Consider the following 21258-nt stretch of genomic DNA (forward strand, 5'->3'; position numbering starts at 1 on the left):
ACTAAAGAGTCTGCTTAGGTTTCTTTGAATGCCTGGAAGCAGTGTCTTTTAGCCTTTGCCAAATTTCTGCTTACTCAGGCAAGCAGATTTCAACTTTTCCTTAACCTTCACTTTCAGTTTATTTTGTGCATTAAAATTGGTCAGAGGTGAAAATTCTCAGCTTTGGAAATTTTTTCTGAGTATATGCACAGCTTGTGTTGTGCATACCATCCTACACATGGATGTAGACTGTCACTATTATATTATTTTTATTATTATCTCTATTTTTTAAGGCTACTACTTATCTAGAAAGCAGGATGTTGCGAATTAAAACATTAAAAAGTTTACTGTTCTTAATAACATTCATTCATGTTATTGAATAAATGCTGTCTGTGTTGCAATAGGCCTTTCAATAAGAATTGATGAGCCAAGGACAAAAATCACATAACCATTTCAGTAGATGCAGAAAAAGTATTTGATATCTTTTATCATCCATTCATGTTAAACATTTACAGAAAATTGGAATGGATGGTGTTTTGTCTCAATCTGATAAGGACCATCTATGACAAACCAACAGCCTACATCATACTAAATAGTTAAAAACTGAAAACTTTCCCTCTAAAATCAGGAGTAACACAAGGTTGTCAGCTATCACTACTCTTATTCATTGTCTTTCAAGCAGTTTTTCCAGCTTTCAATGGAGTTTTTAATTTCCTGAATATCTCTTTGTCTGTTTCATGCATTGTAATTCCTTCCTATATTGTTCATTCAAGGTTTCCATCATTTTTCTATGCTCCTTTTTAATGTAAATCTTCTTACATAAAATTGCTCAGCAATTCTTTCATTATGTTTGTGATTTCTTTTTTTACCTAAGGTATTATTTTTGATCTGATTACTTTTCCAGACTCATGAAAGTTTTTCTTTACTTCAGTGGCTATGCTTTCAGAGATTTTTAGGTCTGTGACTTCCAGATTTTTCCATGTCTGTGTCTCCCAGAGTTGTTCTGTGTGGGCTGGATTTCTGAGATTGCCTTTTGCTGCTTCATTTTGAAATTTTCGTAGGCCCCTCCTGATAAGCCAGTTGGCCATTGGTGTGTGGCAAGGCTGCTTCTTGTCTCAGCCTGTGCAGCTTACCCTAGCACTCCCCTGATGGTAGCAGGTGCACAGGGTGTGTTTGTTTGATTCTCTTGGCCAGCACAGGCTGCCTGTGGGAAGTAAGCATCTCCAATGGCAGACTATGGGCACATGGGACTAATCTGGCTCGTTTTCCCTGCCCATACTGGTGACCTAAAGGATGCAAGCATCCCAGTGTGGCAGGCACACAAGGGCAGGTCTGGCTGTTTCTAATTAGTGAAGCTTTTGTTTCAACTAATGTTTGATTTACCTATACATATCCTGCTTGATTCTGTTTTTTTTTTTAAATTTTACATTTGCTCCTCAGTATGCTTACCTTTTTGTTTAAATTTGAGCATTTGTAATATTTATACTAGAAGTTTAATGCCCTTACATCCTAATTTCAATGTCTTTGCGTTATTGGGTACATTTCTGTGGATTTCATCTGGTTCTATCATATGTATTATGCTTTTATGTACAACTAGTAATTTGGATGCTAGACATTGTGAGTTTTGCACTTTAAAATTATTGGAGTTAATTATAAAAGGCAGTTAAATACCAATGTGTGGTCCTTCTGGGGTTTATAATGAATGGTGAGAGTTCTAATGATTTCCATCATTAGATGTGAGCTCTGTGTACTGTGGTTTAAAGCTCCTTTGTAAAATTCTTTGCCTCCCTATTAGTCTTTCTTTAGCCTCTATGTTTCATCATCACATGACCAGTTTGGTATGGTTTCTGGAGTTATTACTGTATATGAAACACCTCTGTATTATGCCTTACAAGATCTAGCATCCTTGTTTTACTATCTTATTTCTCTCTTCAACTCTGAGTTTTCGTTTTTGTGTTATGGTGTAGGAATCATGTCAGGCAGAAATATGAAGGTAATTGTAGCTTTTATTTTGTTTACTTTGATTGTCTCTGTCATGATAGTCCTTTATTGCCTGTTATCCAATCCTAAAAGAGTTTCTTATGTTTTGTTCAATTTACATTTTTTTTTTTTTGTACTGGGGATCAAACTCATGACCTCTCACTTACCAGGCAGGCTTGAGCCACTGAACTAAATCCCTGGCTCAATTCATGGTTATTTTAACAAGACAGTAGAAATAGAAACCAGTGGTCTGACAGATCTTTTAATAAATAAAAAAGTTTTAAAAAGGTCTTAAAGCATAGCAGGCATTCAAATTGTGTTATAAACATTACTAAAAGGCTAGAGGACAAAGGTGACTTAAAAAGTCATATAGTTGCATGCCCATTTTTTTAAATTTTATTTAAGAGGAAAAAGAGAAAAACACAAAACAAAACAAAGTGGTGTAAGGTTACACATGATACAGAATTACAAAAAAAAACATAACAGTAAGAAATCACCTATTAATAGATTACATATTATCATCTTGGAAATAGTTGCTCAAATCACAGTATCAAAGAATACAAAGTAGACATTCAAACAGAGAGACTGCAAACAGCTGTGTTCAATGATCCAAAAACATTAATATAGTCAGCTATTTAACACCCCTAAACACACTTGCTGTTATATCCGTTAGAGCTCTTTTTTTTTTCTCCCTCTCTTTTTTACAACAAAATTTACACATTTTGGATTTTATTACTCCTTAGTTCTTATTACTTTTTTTGGGGGGGAGAGAATAAAGTCAAATATGGCAAAACAAAGCTGTCAGTCAAAACCAAGGATAAACATAGCACATGATGTAGAACAGAGTACAAGGTTATTAACAATGGTTATCAACGTTGTCTCTTGTTTTCTTAAAAAGAATTGTCTATCTCATTAGATATTATAAAGTTGGACAAAACAGTAGAGAACAAGACCAATAAAACTTAGGCATTGTAAACATTACAGGACTTCCAAAGGAGACAATAGTCAAGCCAGAATGGGCATCTTAGTGAATCTTATTGCCTTCAATGTAGTTGCCTATACCCTCAAACTTGATACTATCGCACAGAATGGAACAGAGTCTAATCAGTCAAAACAAGATCGTGGGAGTATTACAGGACTTCAAAACAAGTTAATAGGAAATCAAAAAGAGTTACTATTATGTATCTTAATTTTTCCCCTTAATTAAAATAAACATAAGAAATAACTAAATATTTTTTTTTAAAGAATAGTAGTTACCATAGTGTCTGTCTTTTTCCTTGAAATATTTGGATAAAACTTCATATACTATAGCTTCAAATATTTCCATATCAAGAAGCCCAGAAGAAAGCCTTTCTAATTAATAAGTGAAAATTTTATAAGGCTTCAAGGCCACATAATGGGGAATCATGATTACCACATATTTTTATATATTTGAATCATTACTTACATTAGGGAAACTATTCAGTATTCATATATGCGAGATTGATTTATTTCACTTATGAGTATGGTCTCAAGCTGTGCCCATTTATTGATAAATATCTCAATGTGATCCTTCTTTATAGCTGAATAATATTCCATTGTATAGAAATACCACAACTTTTTTATCCATTCCTCAGTTGATGGACACTTGGGTTGTTTCCAAGATCTGGCGATTACAAATTGTGCTGCTATAAACATAGGTGCACATATATCACTGTGGTATGATGCTTTCAGTTCTGGGAATATGCCTAGAAGTGGAATAGCTGGAATAAATGGGATTTCCAATCCCAACTTTTTGAGAAATCTCCAGACAGACCTCCACAAAGGCTGTACCAGTCTACACTCCCACCAACAGTGCAGGAGAGTTCCTTTTTCCCCACAGCCTCTCCAGCATTTGTTGTTGGTTTTCTTGATCCTGGCCATTCTTTCAGGAGTGAGATGGTATCTCAGTGTGGTTTTAATTTGCATTTCTCTAATGACCAATGATGATGAGCATTTTTTCATGTATTTATTTGCCATTTGCATTTCTTCATCTGAGAATTGTGTATTCATCTCAGATGCCCATTTTTGGATTGGATCTTTGAATTTTGGAGGTCTGAGTTTTTTTAAATTCTTTATATGTTTTAGACAAGAGTCCCTTGTCTGAGAGAGAGTTCACTAAAATCTTTTCCCAGTTTGTGGGTTTTCTTTTCACTATGCTGGAGATTTCTTTTGACATGCAGAAACTTTTTAATAAGAAGTGGTCCCAGTTATTGATTCTGGGAAGTATTTCCCGTGCGGTTTGAGTCCTGTTCATGAATTCTCTACCTACCCCTATGTCTCCAAGGTTTCTACCCAATTTGTCTTCCAATAGATTAAGTGTTTCTGTTTTAATATTCAGATCTTTGACCCATTTAGATTTTAATTTAGTACATGGTAATAGACATGGGTCTAGCTTTAGTTTTTGGCAAATGGAGAGCCAGTTTTTCCAGCACCATTTATTAAAGAGACTGTCGTTCTTCCAGTGAACCTGCTTGGCTCCTTTATCAAAGATAAGGTGGTTGAGTGTGTTTGTAGTTGTGGTTGTATCTTCTAATCTATTCCATTGATCTTCAGCTCTGTTTTGATTCCAATACCATGTTGATTTTACTACTGTTGCTTTGTAGTATAATTTCAAGTCAGGGATTGTGATGCCTCCTGCTTTGTCTTTGCTGCTTAGAATTGCCTTTGCGATTCTAGGTCTCTTCTGGTTCCAGATGAAATTTAGGAGTGATTTCTCTAGATCTATAAGGTATGTTGATGGTATTTCTATTGGGATTACATTAAATCTGTATAAGAGTTTTGGGAGAATGGCCATCTTCACAATGTTTGTTCTTCCTATCCATGAGCAAGGGATGTCTTTCCATTTTCTGAGATCATCTTCAATTTCCTTTTTCAGTGTATTATAGTTTTCACTGTATAAGTCTTTCACTTCTTTCATAAGAGTAATTCCTAAATATTTCATTTTTTTGCTTGCTAATGTGAATAGTCCAGTTTCTCTTATTTCCCTCTCTGTGATTTTGTTGTTTGTGTATAGGAATGCTATTGATTTCTGAGTATTGATTTTGTATCCAGCCACATTACTGAATTTATTTATTGTATCTAAGAGTCTTTCAATGGAGTTTAGGGGGTCTTCTATGTAGAGTATCACGTCATCTGCAAACAATGATAACTTAACTTCTTCTTTTCCTATCTTTACCGCTTTTATTTCTCTTTCTTGCCTAATTGCTCTGGCTAGTACTTTCAGTACTATATTAAATAGGAGTGGTGATAAAGGACATCCTTGTCTTGTGCCTGATTTTAAAGTAAAGGCTTTCAATTTTTGGCCATTTAGTATGATGCTGGCTGTTGGTTTGTCATAAATGTCCTTTATTATATTGAGGTAAAGACCTTTTATTCCAATTTTCTGTAAAGTTTTTATCATGAATAAATGTTGGACCTTATCGAAGGCTTTTTCTGCATCTATAGAAATGATCATGTGATTCTTATTTTTGGCTTTATTGATATGGTGGATTACATTTATTGATTTGCATATGTTGAACCATCCTTGCATTCCTGGGATGAATCCCACTTGGTCATGGTGTATAATCTTCTTGATGATTTGCTGGATCCTATTTGCCAATATTTTATTGAGGATTTTTGCATCTGTGTTCATTAGGGAGATCGGTCTATAGTTCTCTTTTTTAGTTGGGTCTTTCTCAGGTTTTGGTACTAGAGTAATATTTGCTTCCAGGAATGACTTAGGAAGGATTGCTTCCCTTTCAATTTCATTGAATAGTTTGAGGAGTGTCAGCATTAGGTCTTCTTTGTATTTCTTGTAGAATTCTGCAGTGAATCTATCTGGGCTTGGGCTCTTCTTGGTGGGTAAGGACTTAATTACATTTTCAATTTCAGTAACAGAGATTGGGTTATTCAACAGTTTTACATCCTCTTGATCTAGCTTTGGCACTTCATATGCTTCTAAGAATCTGTCTATTTCTTCTGTGTTATCAAACTTTTGAGAGTAGAGGTTCTCGAAATAGGTGTTGATGATCTTCTGTATTTCTATTGGGTCTGTAGTGATTTCTCCTTTTTCATTTCTTATTGCATGAATTTGAGCTTTTTCTTCCCTTTTAAAAATAAGGTTGGCTAGGGGCTTATCGATTTTATTTATTCTTTCAAAGAACCAACTCTTTGATTTGTTGATTCTTTGGATTGTTTTCTTAGTCTCTATTGCATTGATTTCTGCTCTGATTTTTATAATTTCCTCTCTTCTTTTGGCTTTGGGCTTGACTTGCTCTTCTTTTTCTAGCTGTTTGAGATGTAGCATCAAGTTATTTATTTGTATTCATTCTGTTTTCCTGATGTGGGAACTCAGTGCAATAAATTTTCCTCTCAGGATGGCTTTCATTGCATCCCACAGATTCCGGTAAGTTGTATCTGCATTTTCATTTTCTTTTAGGTATTGTTTAATTTCTTCTTTAATTTCTTCTGTGACCCACTGATTACTCAAGAGTGTGTTATTCAGTTTCCATGTGTTTGTGGGATTTTTGCAGTATCTTTTATCATTAATTTCTAATTTCAGAGCGCTATGATCCGATAACATGCAAGGGATGATTTCAGCTCTTTTGCACTTGTTTAAATATGTTCTGTGAGCTAATATATGGTCTATTTTAGAAAATGATCCATGTACTGCTGAGAAGAATGTGTATTCTGATGTTGTTGGGTGGAACATTCCGTATATGTCTATCAAACCGATTTGTTCACAGGTATGATTCAGTTCTGTTATTTCTTTGCTCATTTTCTGTCTGGTTGATCTGTCCCTTGGTGTCAATGGCGTATTAAGGTCTCCTGTTACAATTGTGTTACTGATAATTTGAGTTTTCATTTCTGTTAATAATTGTTTTATATAACTGGGTGCTCTGGAGTTTGGTGCGTATATATTTAAGATAGTTATCTCTTCCTCTTGGAGTTTTCCCCTTACGAGTATGTAGTGACCTTCTTTGTCCTTTATGGTCATTGTTGGTTTAAAGTTCACGTTGTCTGCAAACAGAATGGCTACTCCTGCCTTTTTTTGGATTCCTGCTGCATGAAGAATTGTTTTCCATCCTTTGACTTTCAGTCTGTGAGTATCCTTCTGGGTTAGATGGGTTTCCTGTAAACAGCATATGGTTGGATTTTGTTTCTTGATCCATTCTGCTAGTCTGTTTCTTTTGATTGGTGCATTGAGACCATTTACATTAATGGTTGTTACTGTTAAATGCTGGTTAATTGTAGGAATGTTATCTCTCTGCTGTTGCATCTTTATCTTTCTGTTCTGTTTAATTATTTGCTTTGCTTAGTGGTTTTTTTCCTTTGTGTATCTAAACTGTCTTTCAATATTTTTTGCAGGGTTGGTTTGGTGTTCATGAAGTTCTTCAGCTGTTCTTTGTCATGGAAGTATCATATTTCACCATCTATTTTGAATGATAGTTTTGCAGGATATATCAGTCTAGGTTGGAAATCATTTTGCTTTAGGATCTGGAATACTTCACTCCATGCTCTTCTTGACTTTATTGTTTGTGATGAGAAGTCTGCTGTGATTCTGATAGGTTTTCCTTTATAAGTGATCTGTCTTTTCTCTCTGACAGCTTTTAATAATCTATTCTTGTGTTGGATTTCTGGGATGGTGATTATTATATGCCTGGGTGTAGTTTTATTTTGGTTATGACTATTTGGATTTCTATATGCTTCCCTGATCCTGATGTCAGTTTCTTATCTCATGCTTGGGAAATTTTCAGCTATTACTTCTCTAAATATCCTCTTGACATCCTGTATGTTGTCTCCTTCTTTTTCATTAATCCCTACCATTCTTATGTTATTCTTCTTTGTATCGTCTTGCAGTTGTTGAATTGTTGTTTCCTGATTCCTTGTTATTTTTAAAAGATCTTTCCTTTCCTGTTCACTAGCTGCAATCCTGTCTTCAAGGTCTGAAATTCTATCTTCACTTTCATTAAGGCGGTTTTTACAACTTTCAGTGGAGTTTTTTATTTCCTGTATATCTCTGTGCATCTGCATTATGTATTCTGTTTGTTTCTTATATTGCTCGTCTAGGGATTCTATCTTTTTGTTTAGTTCCTCCAATTTTTTATCTGTGTTTTCTTTAGATATATTTAGAATCTCTTTCATTTCTTTTATCATTTCTTCTTTTATCTGGGAAATTATTTCGAGTTTGAATTTCTTTAAAGCTTCCTGGAGTTGCTTGTCAACTTCAGTAGCTATTGTGTCTGATATATGAGGTGGATGGGATATATTTTCTTCTAAATACATTCCTCCTAGGGTTTCCTGAGATGGGCTGGAGGTTTGAGGTTGTAATTTGGTCTTTCGTTTTGTCATTTTCCTATATTTCTGTGTTTCAAGTGTTATTTGAAAGCTTCCTCAGGATCTGTTGAAAATCCCCTTCTATGTTTGCAGCTACTGAGACTCTGGCACCGTGCTACCCCAAGCCATTGGGCCTGCAGAACCAATGGCCCTCCTCTGCTTGTTCAGAACTCCGCAGTTCCAGACAAGCTGGGCCTCAGGGTCACTGTGCGCCCACCTGCCCCTTGGAAGCTCCACAGCTCTTCAGTCGCAGCCGGGTTAGGATACTCACCACAGGCCGCAGTGCCTCAGGAGCCTGTGATCCCTCCCTGCTTGCAGAGATATCCACAGTCCTCCAGACAAAGGAAGGGGCTTCTGCAGGCACTCCAGATCCGCCCAGCTCCTCCTCTGCACATGGATGGCTAGGCGCGGCTGGGCTTGGGGGATAGTGTAGGCCCGCCCACCCGTCGGGAGCTTAGCAAACCTCCAAGTGTAGCCAGGATGGGGAGGCGGATGTAGTGTCCTCTAACCCACTGCTCCACTTCACTGCACCCAGAAGCCTGGGGGGTCCGGAACAGTCTGAGATTTGGGCAGAGTGTGCTGAGCACTTACCACAGGCAGAGGTGCCTCAGGAACCTGAGATCCCTCCCTGCTTGCAGAGATATGCAGTCCTCCAACAAAGGAAGGGGCTTCTGCAGGCACTCCAGATCTGCCCAGCTCCTCCTCTGCACAGGGATGGCTAGGCGCAGCTGGGCTCGGGGGATAGTGTAGGCCCGCCCACCCGTCGGGAGCTCAGCAGACCTCCAAGTGTAGCCGGGATGGGGAGGCTGATGTAGTGGTCTCTAACCCGCTGCTCCACTTCACTGCACCCAGAAGCCACAGGCCGAGGTGCCTCAGGAACCTGAGATCCCTCCCTGCTTGCAGAGATATTCAGTCCTCCAACAAAGGAAGGGGCTTCTGCAAGCACTCCAGATCCGCCCAGCTCCTCCTCTGCACCGCCCATTTTAAGAATGAGAAAATTGAGGTGGAAGAAAAATAATTTGACTGTTGATGCCTGATCCATAGACTTGTAATTCAGAGAGAATTAATGTCTCTATTCCTGGTTTACTGTTAATCATTGTAATATGCTGTTTTCTTGTCACTTCAAGTGTATCAGTGAAAATGGCATTTGCAACTGTAAGAACCACCTTAGAAGTAATAACCTATGAAGTTTTATTGACATAATGTATTCTTTTTTTGTTCTTGATTGAACTGAATTTTTGTTTTTAACTCTTGTGCAGTGTTTTATAGTATTTGAATTAATGGCAGTGTTTTGTGATAGCTAATATGTTAATCATCTTATTAAATTTAACAATGGAAGCTGGGAAGATGGCTGATCAATAAGCAGCAAAGTAAAATGCCTCTCTGAGAGAAACAGCTCAGATGCTGGGATATAGCATCCTGGAGAAGACCAGATGGAAGGAGATGGATCCTCTTGACTCAGGAAAGAACTAAAGTGAAAAAAAAAAGAAAGAAAATAAAAGAAAAACTTGGATGGAAGGCTGTAGGCAGATACGCTGTCACCGGAGCTGGTCCCACTGTTTGCTAAACACCACTGGAATCTGAAGACACACGGTCATGGTGAATTGCAGCAAGGCCAAGGGCCTTGGTGGGAGGATGCGGTCACAGAGGGGAGTGGCAGACTGGAGAATTGAATGGGCTTGTGGCGAGTGTGGGGAATTCAGTCCTCCCACCAGAGTGGGCAATTGACTGGACAACATTTTGGAGTCAGGCAGGATAAGCTCAGAACCAGAACTGCAGTGGCTTCATTCAGTCACTCTTAGTGCAGAGCAGTCTGGTAAGAATTGCTTGGACTTAGTCCTGCCCTTGTATGCAATCCAATAGCCAAGGATGAGGTTTCCCTGAAGTTATTACTAACCAGCCCCATCCATGTGGCACACAGTAATGTGGTGAAGACTCCAGTGGTTAACCAAGTCAGAAGGGAGGGGCCAGCCTGCTCAACCCCTGCTTGTCCCTGGGTGGTCACCAGCAGACTAGGGAGAGCAGCAGTCCCAGCCAGAATGCTTCAGAGTAATTGTAACCAATACAGGAAGTGCTGGGGACTCCCACTATCCACTTCTCTGGAAAAAACAGAAACATGACAAGAGGAAGAAACAAAAGGAAGTCTCTAGCCTCCAACCCAAGCACTACTTGCCAAGGAGAGGTAAACACAGAAGAGATCAGGGGTTGCACACCTGCAGTTTCTGAAGAAATAGCATTGGACATAAAGAAATATCTTTGTGACACTATAAAAGAATTTAAGACAGAAATACTAATACAAGTAAAGGGAGATATAAAAAGTAATAAAAGAAATGCTAAGTACCTCTCAAGAAGACACAGATGGAAGAACAGAGCAGAGAAAAAGGAGGGAAACCTTTGATGAAGAATAAAAAAGATCTAGAATACATGAAACAGATTCAAAGAGATCACTAGGAAATTAAAAACTCCATTGAAAGCTGGCAAAACTGCTTGAAAGAACTAAAGATAGACTATCAAAACTTGAAGACAAGTTTGCAACTTGTAATCACAAAAGGAAGGATCTCTTAAAAAATATCAAGGAACCAGGAAGTAATAATACAAAGGCTAGAAGATGACAAGAGGTTCTATAACTTACGAATAAGAAATGTGAGTGAAGAAGCAGGAGTAAACACAAGTGAAATATAGAGGATATTTACAGAAATAATTAAAGAAAACTTCCCAAGCATAAGAAAAGGAAATGATATTCAGCTATATGAGGCATGCAGAACTCCAGCCAGCAATAACCAAAATAGATCTACACCCAGACATATAATAATTAAGATCCCAGAAATTCAACATAAGAATCGAACATTAAAAGCTATCAGAGAAAAGAAACAGATCACCTGGAAGGAAAACCCATCAGAATCACAATAGTCTTCTTGATACAAACCATCAAATCAAGAAGAGCTTGGAGTGAAGTATTTCAAGCCCTGAAAGAAAATACCCTCCAACCTAGATTGATGTGCTCTACAAAACTATCTCTCAAAATTAATGGAGAAGCAAGATGCTTTCATGACAATGAGGAACTGGGGGAATTCATAGACCAATTCAACCCTACCAAAAATACTGAAGAACGTTCTAGAGAGAGAGAAAAAAAGACTATGGCTTCAGGAACAATGGCAGAGGGGGCTCACTGAATGGGCAGACATTGGAATGAAGGGGAAAAATAGACAAACAATGCCAGAAAAATAGCATGGCAGAGATAAGGCAGAGAAGGTTGGCCATAATTGCTAACATGGATGGCCTCGAAACACTAATAAAAAGAAACACAGCAGAGTGGATCAGGAGATAGTGTCCATCAAGATGCTCTATATAAGAAATATAATTAACCTGAAAGAAAGTTTTCGGACTGAAAGTCAAAGGTGAGAAAATAATGCTATGTATAATCCCTATGTGATAGGGAACCATAGAAAATGAAGATAGCTCGCCCTTCAGCTGCAGATTGTTTGGAAAAACATAACACTTTTATACAATGACGAGCTACTCAGCCATAAGGAAGGAAAACCTTGAGGCTCTTGTAGGTAAATGGATACAACTTGAGATCAAGCTTAGGGGTGAAAGGTTCAGAACCATTTAGATGAATAGCGGACTGCCTCGCTAATCTAAAAACTGAAGGAGTTAGTGGGATGCAAAGTATACAATGCATCCCGTGAAAGTGAAAGGGGAAGAATTGTCTAAAAAGGGAAGGCAGTGGTCATTGTTAATCTTGTATCATGATTTGAAACCCATGTTGTTTTTCATCATTGTGTTTAGTTTGGTTATATTCTGTTCCAGTTTGTCTACTTGTACTATATTTGATGGCATGGACAGTTATTCCAAAGATAGCAGGATATACCACAATAACCATTTAAATTTCCTGTTAACTTAATCTGAAGCCCTGTATTGCTTTCACTGTCTTGTTTTGACTGATTTTATTTGGATCTGTTTTGTTTGATCACTGTCTTGTCTTGACTGATTTTATTTGAATCTGCTACATTTGACAGTATCAAGTCTGAGAGTATAGGCAACTACTCTAAAGACAATAAGATTCACTAGGATACCCATTCTGGTTTGACTATTACCTTCTTGTGAAGTCCTATAATGTCTCCCATGTTTTTTTTATATTGATTTTGTTCTGTACTGCTATGTTAAATTTTATTGTGCCCGATGATATGGGCAATTCTATTGAACATAACAAGAGACATCATGGTAACCATTGCAGATCACCTTGCATTTTAGTTTTAAGTTATGTACTGTATCCATCCTTTTGTTTTGACTGACCACATTTTGTTTTTTCTCATTTGGTTTTATTCTCTTCAAAATAAAAACAAAAAACAAGTTAACAGGGAATTAAAAAATTTTAATGTTCCTGTAGAAATGAGTAATTTAATTTAAAAAGGTCATGGAATTGAAAGAAGATAAAAATATTTTTATGTGCCTTTTTCTGTACTTCTCACTTACTGCATGTTATTGTTTAGTTTATACTTCTATTATGTATTTTTAATTTACTGATTAATTGGCAAGTTTTGCTATATTAAGTAATGCACCTCAATGATTTCTAAATTGGCATCATTTGTTTCCCTTTCTTTCTTCAAGGATATAGCTTTGATGGGAAAAACATATGTCAAAACACATGATGTGCAAGCAGAAACACTGACGATGGAAGAAGAGCGTGTCTCACAGATGAATATCGAGGAACCTTATATGGTAAAGTGTTTAATAAAAACCTCCTTGCCTATATTGAAGTAGTAGTCTGTTTTCTATTGCTTGAATGTTTATATAGAGCTTAAGTTTTTCCCTCTAATTTATTTTAGAGGTGTGGTTAACTGTAAGCACACCTAATCTAAAACAAAGTTGGGGGATGCTGGCTATTTTGGTTCACTCTGGCTATCACAGACCTGAGCTAAGGTCCAAAGTTTTTCAGAAGGAAGAGATTTTAACAGATTTGCTAGTTGAGAGACCTTTATATCTAGTCAGTCATTCAAGAGTTAATTAAAAATTGTTAGCTTCTGTGAAAGCCACACTTCACTCTGCATTTAGTTAGAAGTGTTGTTAGAAGAACTGAAGAAACAAGGGGACGTTTTTTATTGAGAAACATAAACAACTGGTGACAGAAGTTTATGCAGAAACAAACCGTCCCTTTTGTCCATAATTGGAAAAAGTAATTGTAGAGTTTGAGGCAATCTGGACAATATTTTCTGTGAATGGGAAGTATTTCCCTGTGTATAAAAATTCACATTTGCATAAAAACATGGCATCGTGATGAGTTCCATTACATAGGAAGAATAAAATTGTTATCATTACATACAGAATTTGTTCCTTTAGAAAACAAGATTCTATCTACATAAGTACTGAAATCCTTCTTTACTTTTATGATAACATACCATGTTCAGAAAGTGAACATTATAATGTCCATCCTATAATGTTATTGCCACAAATGTTAGAACCATGAGTTTGAGATGCTTTGTATTCTCATTGCCTGAGTTTCTTCACCTCATATTGGCTATGTTCTGTGGATAAGTATGTTGTGAAGCCTTGCCACTCATACTGTGGTCTGAAGACTGAGCTCTAACATACCTGCTTCTGGATGGCAGTATCTACAGGTAGATAGCAAAACCTCTGACCACTAATCCTTTAGTAGTTACAAAGGGAAAGATCAATTAGTAAGTAGTACAATAAAAATGACTCAGTACCTTTCACTGCATGTATGTGATGAGCAAGGAAACTCTGAAAAAGGCCAACTATTAGGAACCTAGCTTAGACATCATCTTGACTATTTAAAATTAAGATTTAAACATAAATATCAATTTCTGTGGAACAACCCACTTAGCGTTGACATCTTTAAGCAGTTGCTGAACCTTTCCTGGTTACTGTCTTTTTGAGGAAGCTCACCTCCTCTTGAGATGGAAAATATTTCTTTTTTTTTTTTTTTTTTTTTTTTTGTCTTTTTCGTTTTTATCGGTACCAGGGATCGAACTCACGACTGCCTGCTTGCAAGGCAGGTGCTTATGCCGCTGAGCTAAATCCCCAGCCCCGGAAAATATTTCTTAACTTGGTATCTGATCATAGTAGAAAGTCTCCTCTGTAGTATCTTTCATTCTAGATACATTTTTTTTTGGTACCTACTCTATGCCCAATAGCAGAACTTCAAATATTTGTCCAACGTGTAGATGTTTCCCTGGTAGATCCTGTGCTGTGATTTGTCTAAACAGCCCTGGTCAGTGTGTTTCTATCCCAGAAGGCCTTGTGCTTTCTGTAACTCACTTTCCTTGGAACACAGAAGCCTCAGTTCTGAGCATCACTGTGCCACCAGGTCAGAGCTTTCTTACTTCTTTGATGCAACTTTTTAAAAAAGAGGAATGCTAATGGAATAGATTTTAAACAAGTGTTCACTATTTTGAATATGAGTTTTTGAGCCATCATTGTGAGTATTTTCCTATTATACTTACAAAAAAAAGCAATACATTTATTTCTTTTCCCACTGGGTTCCAAAGAGATTGTTGATGCAAATATATCACAAAAGCAGTTCTTGCTTTGATGGAACTCACTTAGGTACATACAAATATATGTAGAGAAAGCAGTATACTACTATTTAATGAATATTCTAATAGAGATTAATTGCATAGTTGAAAAAAATCAGAAATAATTTCCTTTCATTTATATATTCATAAATAATTGCAGATCTACAGCATACCAAATGTGCCCCCCCACTCCATCTTCTTTCTTCTCCTCTTTTTCTTTCTCCTTTTTCCTCCCTGTCTTTCTGTGCTGCTGAGAATCAAGCCCAAGGCTTCATTCATGCTAGGCAAGTATGCTACCACTAAATTTCACCCCCTAAAGCACAATTTCCTTTTTAAAGAGTTCTCAAATTTTAAACTTTGAAAGTGCTCAAATGTTTTAGTCTTGAGATGACTGTTTACTCTGAAAAATTAAGGATCCAAAAGAATTTTTGTTAATGTGAATTACGTTGACTGATATTTACCTATTAGAAACTGGTAAAACTGAATATGTTTATTCACTCATTTAAAATAACAATAGTAAGCCTATGACATAAGAAGAGTATGATAGCCTTAAATTTTACGTAAGTCTAATGTCTGGTTTAACAGAGAGTCTATTCAATCTGTTGCAGTATGCCCTTTTGATTACTAAGTATAATAATATACTTTGGCTATTAAGTCTGTTAAGTAAATGTGGTCTGATGCAGAATGGAAAGAGAACCATATTTAAATATTTTAAAAATGTAATTATGGATACTCCTTTTTTTAATGCACCAAAATTTTACAACTGGTACTTTCTTAAGGATTAATTGCGACATGGAATGAGAAACCAGATAATGGGCTTATTACATATTATCATATTAAATCCATTGATTTGTCTATTGCTGTTTTAGCTAGTCGTTTCCATGAATGATTTAATAACCTGATGTATATTAGTCATTGGAAAAGTACTGCCTCACCACTTTGTGCACCAGTGCTTTCTATCATCTGTGCAAATTTGAGCACCGGGGAAAAAGTTAAATAACATCTTAGTATTATTAGGAAAGTGTTTGTGACATTGCAAGCCACTGAAAGGCTCTCAACGACTATGAGGAGTTTGTGGACCTCATTTTGTGAATTACTTCTGTGGAAGGGCAAACAGGTAGAAGGCACAGTTTAGAGTCAGTTTGTGCTAAAACAAGACTTTGCTACTTATTGAAAGTATGACCGTGGACAAGCTATGTAGCTTATCTTAGCCTCCATGGGGCTACGAGCAGTTTCTACTTCAGGGATCTGTGCTCAGTATTGAAATTAGATGAGGTCTCTTGGCAATTAGTATTACAATGACGAGTAGGCAATGGTAATATGGAGTGATAATACTGACGTAGAGACAGGGCTCACAAAAGCTGATCGTGAAAGGCTTTGTGGAGAAGGTGAGACCGGGCGGCATTCTGAAGATAGGAAACTGCAGCTGGAGGGATGCTATTTTTCTTAAGCTTTTCTTTGTCTGTTTTCTATTTTGGTAGGTGGTATGTGTGACTGTGGAGAGGAGGCTAGGAGCAGAGAATGTTAGAAGGAAGGAAATGAAGGCAGTGCTCAAAGCTATGGACCATAAAATGAATGAGTTTGTCTTAGGACGATAGTGTAGCAACAAAGTCTGTAACCTGTATTACCTTATATCTACTTGACATTTTCTGAAGAAGGTTTTATTAGCCTCCTTTGACTTATGAGGAAAGTGAGGCTAAAATAGTTGGAGTAACTTGCACATTCAGGACTTGAATTCAGTCCCATCTGGTTAAAAAGTCTCTTATTCTTTCCATAACACCAACCAGTAGCTTAATAAAACAAACAAACCCCCCAAAACCGAGCTCAAGAATGAACTTACACTTCTTGTTTGCAAACTTAACACTTCTTGATCCACTTATCCCTTCTTGCACAACAAAAACTGGCATAGTGTTTGGTACTGTGTGACATCTTTTACCCTTTATTTTACTTACAAGAAAATGAGAAGACCAAATTACACATTGCATCTTAAGGTCATTCTATATGATTTAGACTAGTCTTATCATTTGTTATCCTGAGACAATGACATTTTAACTGGCATGATTATAAAGATACTCTTTTTAGAATTTGGTATGATACCAGTATAAATCAATGGAACATTTGAAAGAGCACAAAATAGGTGGAGGAGACATTCTGTGAGAATTTCTCGACTGGGCATGGGATGGAGCTGGGATGTGTGGTGGCCTTTCTGAGGCTTCTAGCATAGCTGTTCCTTGGGAACTGAAGTTAAACTTCTGGAAGAGCATCTGGCTATGAGAAACCCGTTTCTCAGGCCCAGAGCACGTCAGGCCTGTGCAAAGCTTCAGTGTTTCTGTGGTCAAAAGCTTGAACTGGGACCAAGTGCAATAATGAAATGAGGGCTGTTCTGTAGTGCCTTTTGTGGAGTGGACACTGGCTTGATCCTGTGTGTGCTGAACAGTATCACAGGGATATCTAAGATTTTTTATTTTGTAATAGTGGATGGGTATATTTTCTGGGACAGAGGCCAGAGAAAAGAATTTACTAACCTTTGTAATTTTCTTAACCAGTTTGACTTTTTCTTTCTAAATTTAGAGAGGAAACTTCACATTTCAATTTCAAGCATACATTTTTATACTAATTTTCTGGTCAAAAATATTGTACAACTGAAGATGTTGAGAGGAGCAGCAAAAAAGCATTCTTTGTTTACTTCTACCTACAGAGTATGTCTGAGGAGCTTCCTGATGAAGGCTCAAGTATTGTTCAAACTGAACAGGAGGATGCATCGGATCGACCATCTTTAGACACAGAAGACATAGCATTTAAATATCAAGAATCATTGGAAATGCACCCAACAGAGGAAACAACTAAACGTATGGAAGATGGGCAGCTCAAAAGAGACTCTAAAGTACTTAAGCGGGTATCCATAAAGGTGAAAAACTATTAACACTGGAAACATCAGGGAGAGTTAAGGATGTAGGGTTGTACAGAAATGGCCCAAGCAAGGACCAGTGTGTGTGTGTGTGTGTGTGTGTGTGTGTGTGTGTGTGTGTGTGTGTTTCATCCTCACAAATGCAAATCATGGTTTTTGAAAAAGAGAGCTGCATATGTTTCTTGAGAGCTTTCGGTTTTAACCTGAATTGCAGCTACAGGAAGGAAAGAGGTTTTCCCAGGAAAGAAGGAATCTAGAATCATTCAGAAATTGACCAAGAGCCTTGTAGGTACCATCTGAAAGCAATTAGGAACTGTAGTCCTGGGATCGGACTGAGTAAATTTTGAAGCTATTACAACTTTGGTCTATTAGGTTTACCCTAATCACAGGGTCTTTTCCTCTTGTGAAATATTTCCCAGATTCACTTAATGATCATTTTCAGTTTTTTCTTAATATTCTCATAATCATCCTACTGTTTTAATTCTTTAAATTGAGCCAATTCCTTTTGAATTAAATAAATTTTTTAAAAAATATCTACAGATAAGCATAAAAGTGGCATGTGATCCAGAATGGTTTCAGGCCTGAAAACAATATTAAGAGAGGAAGAGAGGTAAGAAGGAGAGAGAGAGAGAGAGAGAGAGAGAGAGAGAGAGAGAGAGAGAGAGAGAGAGAGAGGCAAAGCAATGCAAAGCAAAGCAATTTGCTTGTTAGTTTTGGAGCAAAGAGGGGGAAAAAAGAAAAAAAACCTAGTCATTATGGATGAATAGTGTAATGACAACAGATGACAGAGCTGTCTTGATTTATTTTTGTAAAAAGGTTGAGTCTTTAAATAAACAGAAATGTGTCAGAGAGAAAGAAAACTGATACACTCATACCTTGCTTCTTAAATTGAGAAAGCAAGTGATCTTTAGAGAGAAAAGAAGATTTATTTGAATCTTGAATCCCAAGATTCGTAAAAGACTTTGAGAGTTAGCCAGCAGATGGGAGAGGAGCCAGATGCCTGGAAACTGGCAAGTACAAATCTGTCTTTTATATTTTAAGGGGAAGGGTTTTGACTTTTGGCAGTCTAACTATGTACTGGTCTGGGGCAAAACTCTGGATTAAGCGATTTACCAAAAGAATTGTGCTTGAACATTTATGAAAGGAAGAGCTGATCTCTTGGAGTGGGGCTCCTCAAGGACAAACCATAGAAGACCAACCTTGTTTCTTCTTTTAGAATTACTAGACTGAATATTAGAAAAGCGTTAGACCTGCCATTCAGTATAAATGTAACATAAGGAGGTCACAGACTGTAGACCCACATTTCCACGGAGAAATGTTTTACTACCAATACAGTCTTGGGTAAATTGAGCTACTTATACTTTCATTGTTAAATGAGGATAATGATGGTGCCCACTGAATCCCATTGGTGTGAGAATTACATGTGGTTGCGACAAGAGAGCACATTTGGAACAACATTTGGCACATGAAAACATTCAGTAAGTGTGAGTGATTACTATTCTGAACTTCAGCAATTCATTTGTAAAAGCCTCCTCACAGTTCTGCAGCCAAGATTGTAGTTAGGTAGATTACTCAGGTAGATTGCTGGATGAATTTGAAATTAATTGTGCAAAGGATGGACAATTACTACATGCAAGTCCGTGGTGCAAAGTGGTATAAGGCTATGTCCAATTCAACATATTTATCAATAATTTCAGTGTTAATACAGAAGACCATTATTGGTTGGATTTGTAGGTCATACGCAAAATGTGATGGGTAAGTTACTGTTATTTGACCTCAGCTGAAATTTAATTAGGATAAATATACATATAGTTTTGTCTTTGTGTCTATAAACTAAATGTGTAGGTATGGGATGAGAGTATGTACAACAGCAAATGTGAAAGATTGTAGGGTTTTAAAATATAACTTCATTTTGTTATAGGAAGACAAATGGAATTGTAGTTTTCATTGCTTGACAAATGCTGTAAGAAAGCATCATCTTTCTCGTAGTTAATCTGATTATATCATACCTCAAAAACATATTATGTTCAGGTGGAAGTGTCCAATCCCAGGGAAGAATTCTGACAAGTTAGAGGCTGTTTGCAAGAGACCATTCAAAAAAAAAAAAAAATTCAAAGAACTTCAAAATCACATCAATGCAAGGTAGAGTTGAAGGTGTGAAGGATGTTTGACAAACATAAAAGCAGGCCTGGGGGAGTCCATTACCTAAATATTTGACTGTCAAATAGGACATTCATTTATTACATGGACAGCTAGAGGACAGCTAGATTGGTGCCTATATAGTTCCTAATGTTAAAATTGAGATTAATGGATAAAAATTAATACACTCAATAGCAAAGAAACAAAAACTCTTTAAGAACTGGAAGCATTTTAAAGAGAAAATGAGTGACCTTTAATGTACCTGACTCTGCTCAAGCCAGGTAATAACCACTTGGTGGAGACACTATAGAGGAGATTCAAGTGTTAATTAGAGGGGGAAATTGAATGTTTGGTACTTCTTAACCTTCTATTATTCCGCATTACTTCCTTATGTAAGAAGTTACAATAACTCCCCCCTTCTACGGAATCAACCCCAGATTCATCACTTCATTTATAGGAGCTTCCCTTTATCTGGCCATCTTCTGCTTACTCAGACATATCTCTAGGCTTCTTCCAAGTCAGGTCTCTCTGTTTGCTTCCTTAAATCTAGTCTCAAAATGAAAAGCAGCCTCAGGAGAAAAATCCTTACCTGAATGATTACCTTATCTGCAAAATGTCCTAGAAGCAATATTTTCAAAGCTTCTAAGCGGTAGAAATAGAAAACAATACAACTGTAAGATGTACAAATTGATAAACTTTGCTCAAAATAATAGTAATAATAATAAAAATAATGTATTACAGTTAATTTTAGCCTGTATTTGAAACCACATATGAAGGAAATTAAGGGTAAATTCTATTAAAAATACCAATCAAGAAAATAAGATAGGACTGAGGGAAATAGTGCAGCGGAGACTCCCTGCCTAGTGTGTGTGAAACCCTGGGTTCAACCCCTCACACTAAAAAGGAAAAAGAAAAATAGATTTATGGAGGTTAGAATCTTGTATTTCCTTAGTAATTTTAATGTAATAAATGAAAAGCATTGTAAATAAATTCAGTACTAATATTTTCATTGCCATGAAAATGTGTATGTAAAATGTAGGAATGGATTTGGAGGAGAATAGGATTCATATTCTGTTGCAAAATATATACAGAAATCATAAATTTAAATGTGAGATGGGCCATTAAATATCAGAGAAAGATCTAAGCCTTATGTTACAACTTCCCTTAACAGTAAACTTTGTATTTTTTTTTTTTTAAGGTGCAATCATCAGAATTCTTGCAAATCACAGGAAAAGAAGTTAAGCGAACACGACGAAGTAAATCAGAATTCATACCACTGAGACGAAAAAAGTCTTTAAAATCCCAAGTAGATCAAAAACTACTTAAAAAGTAACTACCAATAAACTAAAAAAAAAACTTCTTGAATTCACAAATTTTATT

At 36.7% G+C, this 21258-nt stretch overlaps 1 protein-coding gene across 1 annotated transcript in view; it reads left to right on the forward strand.

The window, feature by feature from the left end:
* Ttc6 (tetratricopeptide repeat domain 6) overlaps nucleotides 1-21258 on the forward strand; it is a 222464-nt gene that overhangs the window by 73665 nt on the left and 127541 nt on the right. Inside the window, exons 3-5 of the mRNA XM_063246763.1 lie at nucleotides 12907-13017; nucleotides 17530-17739; nucleotides 21077-21207. Coding sequence (XP_063102833.1) covers nucleotides 12907-13017; nucleotides 17530-17739; nucleotides 21077-21207 — 452 coding nt within the window. The remainder of the gene's footprint in view (nucleotides 1-12906; nucleotides 13018-17529; nucleotides 17740-21076; nucleotides 21208-21258) is intronic.

Source organism: Cavia porcellus, unplaced genomic scaffold (assembly GCF_034190915.1).
Source record: "Cavia porcellus strain 051 isolate PalLab524CR breed Dunkin Hartley unplaced genomic scaffold, mCavPor4.1 scaffold_1, whole genome shotgun sequence".
Lineage (NCBI taxonomy): Eukaryota > Metazoa > Chordata > Mammalia > Rodentia > Caviidae > Cavia > Cavia porcellus.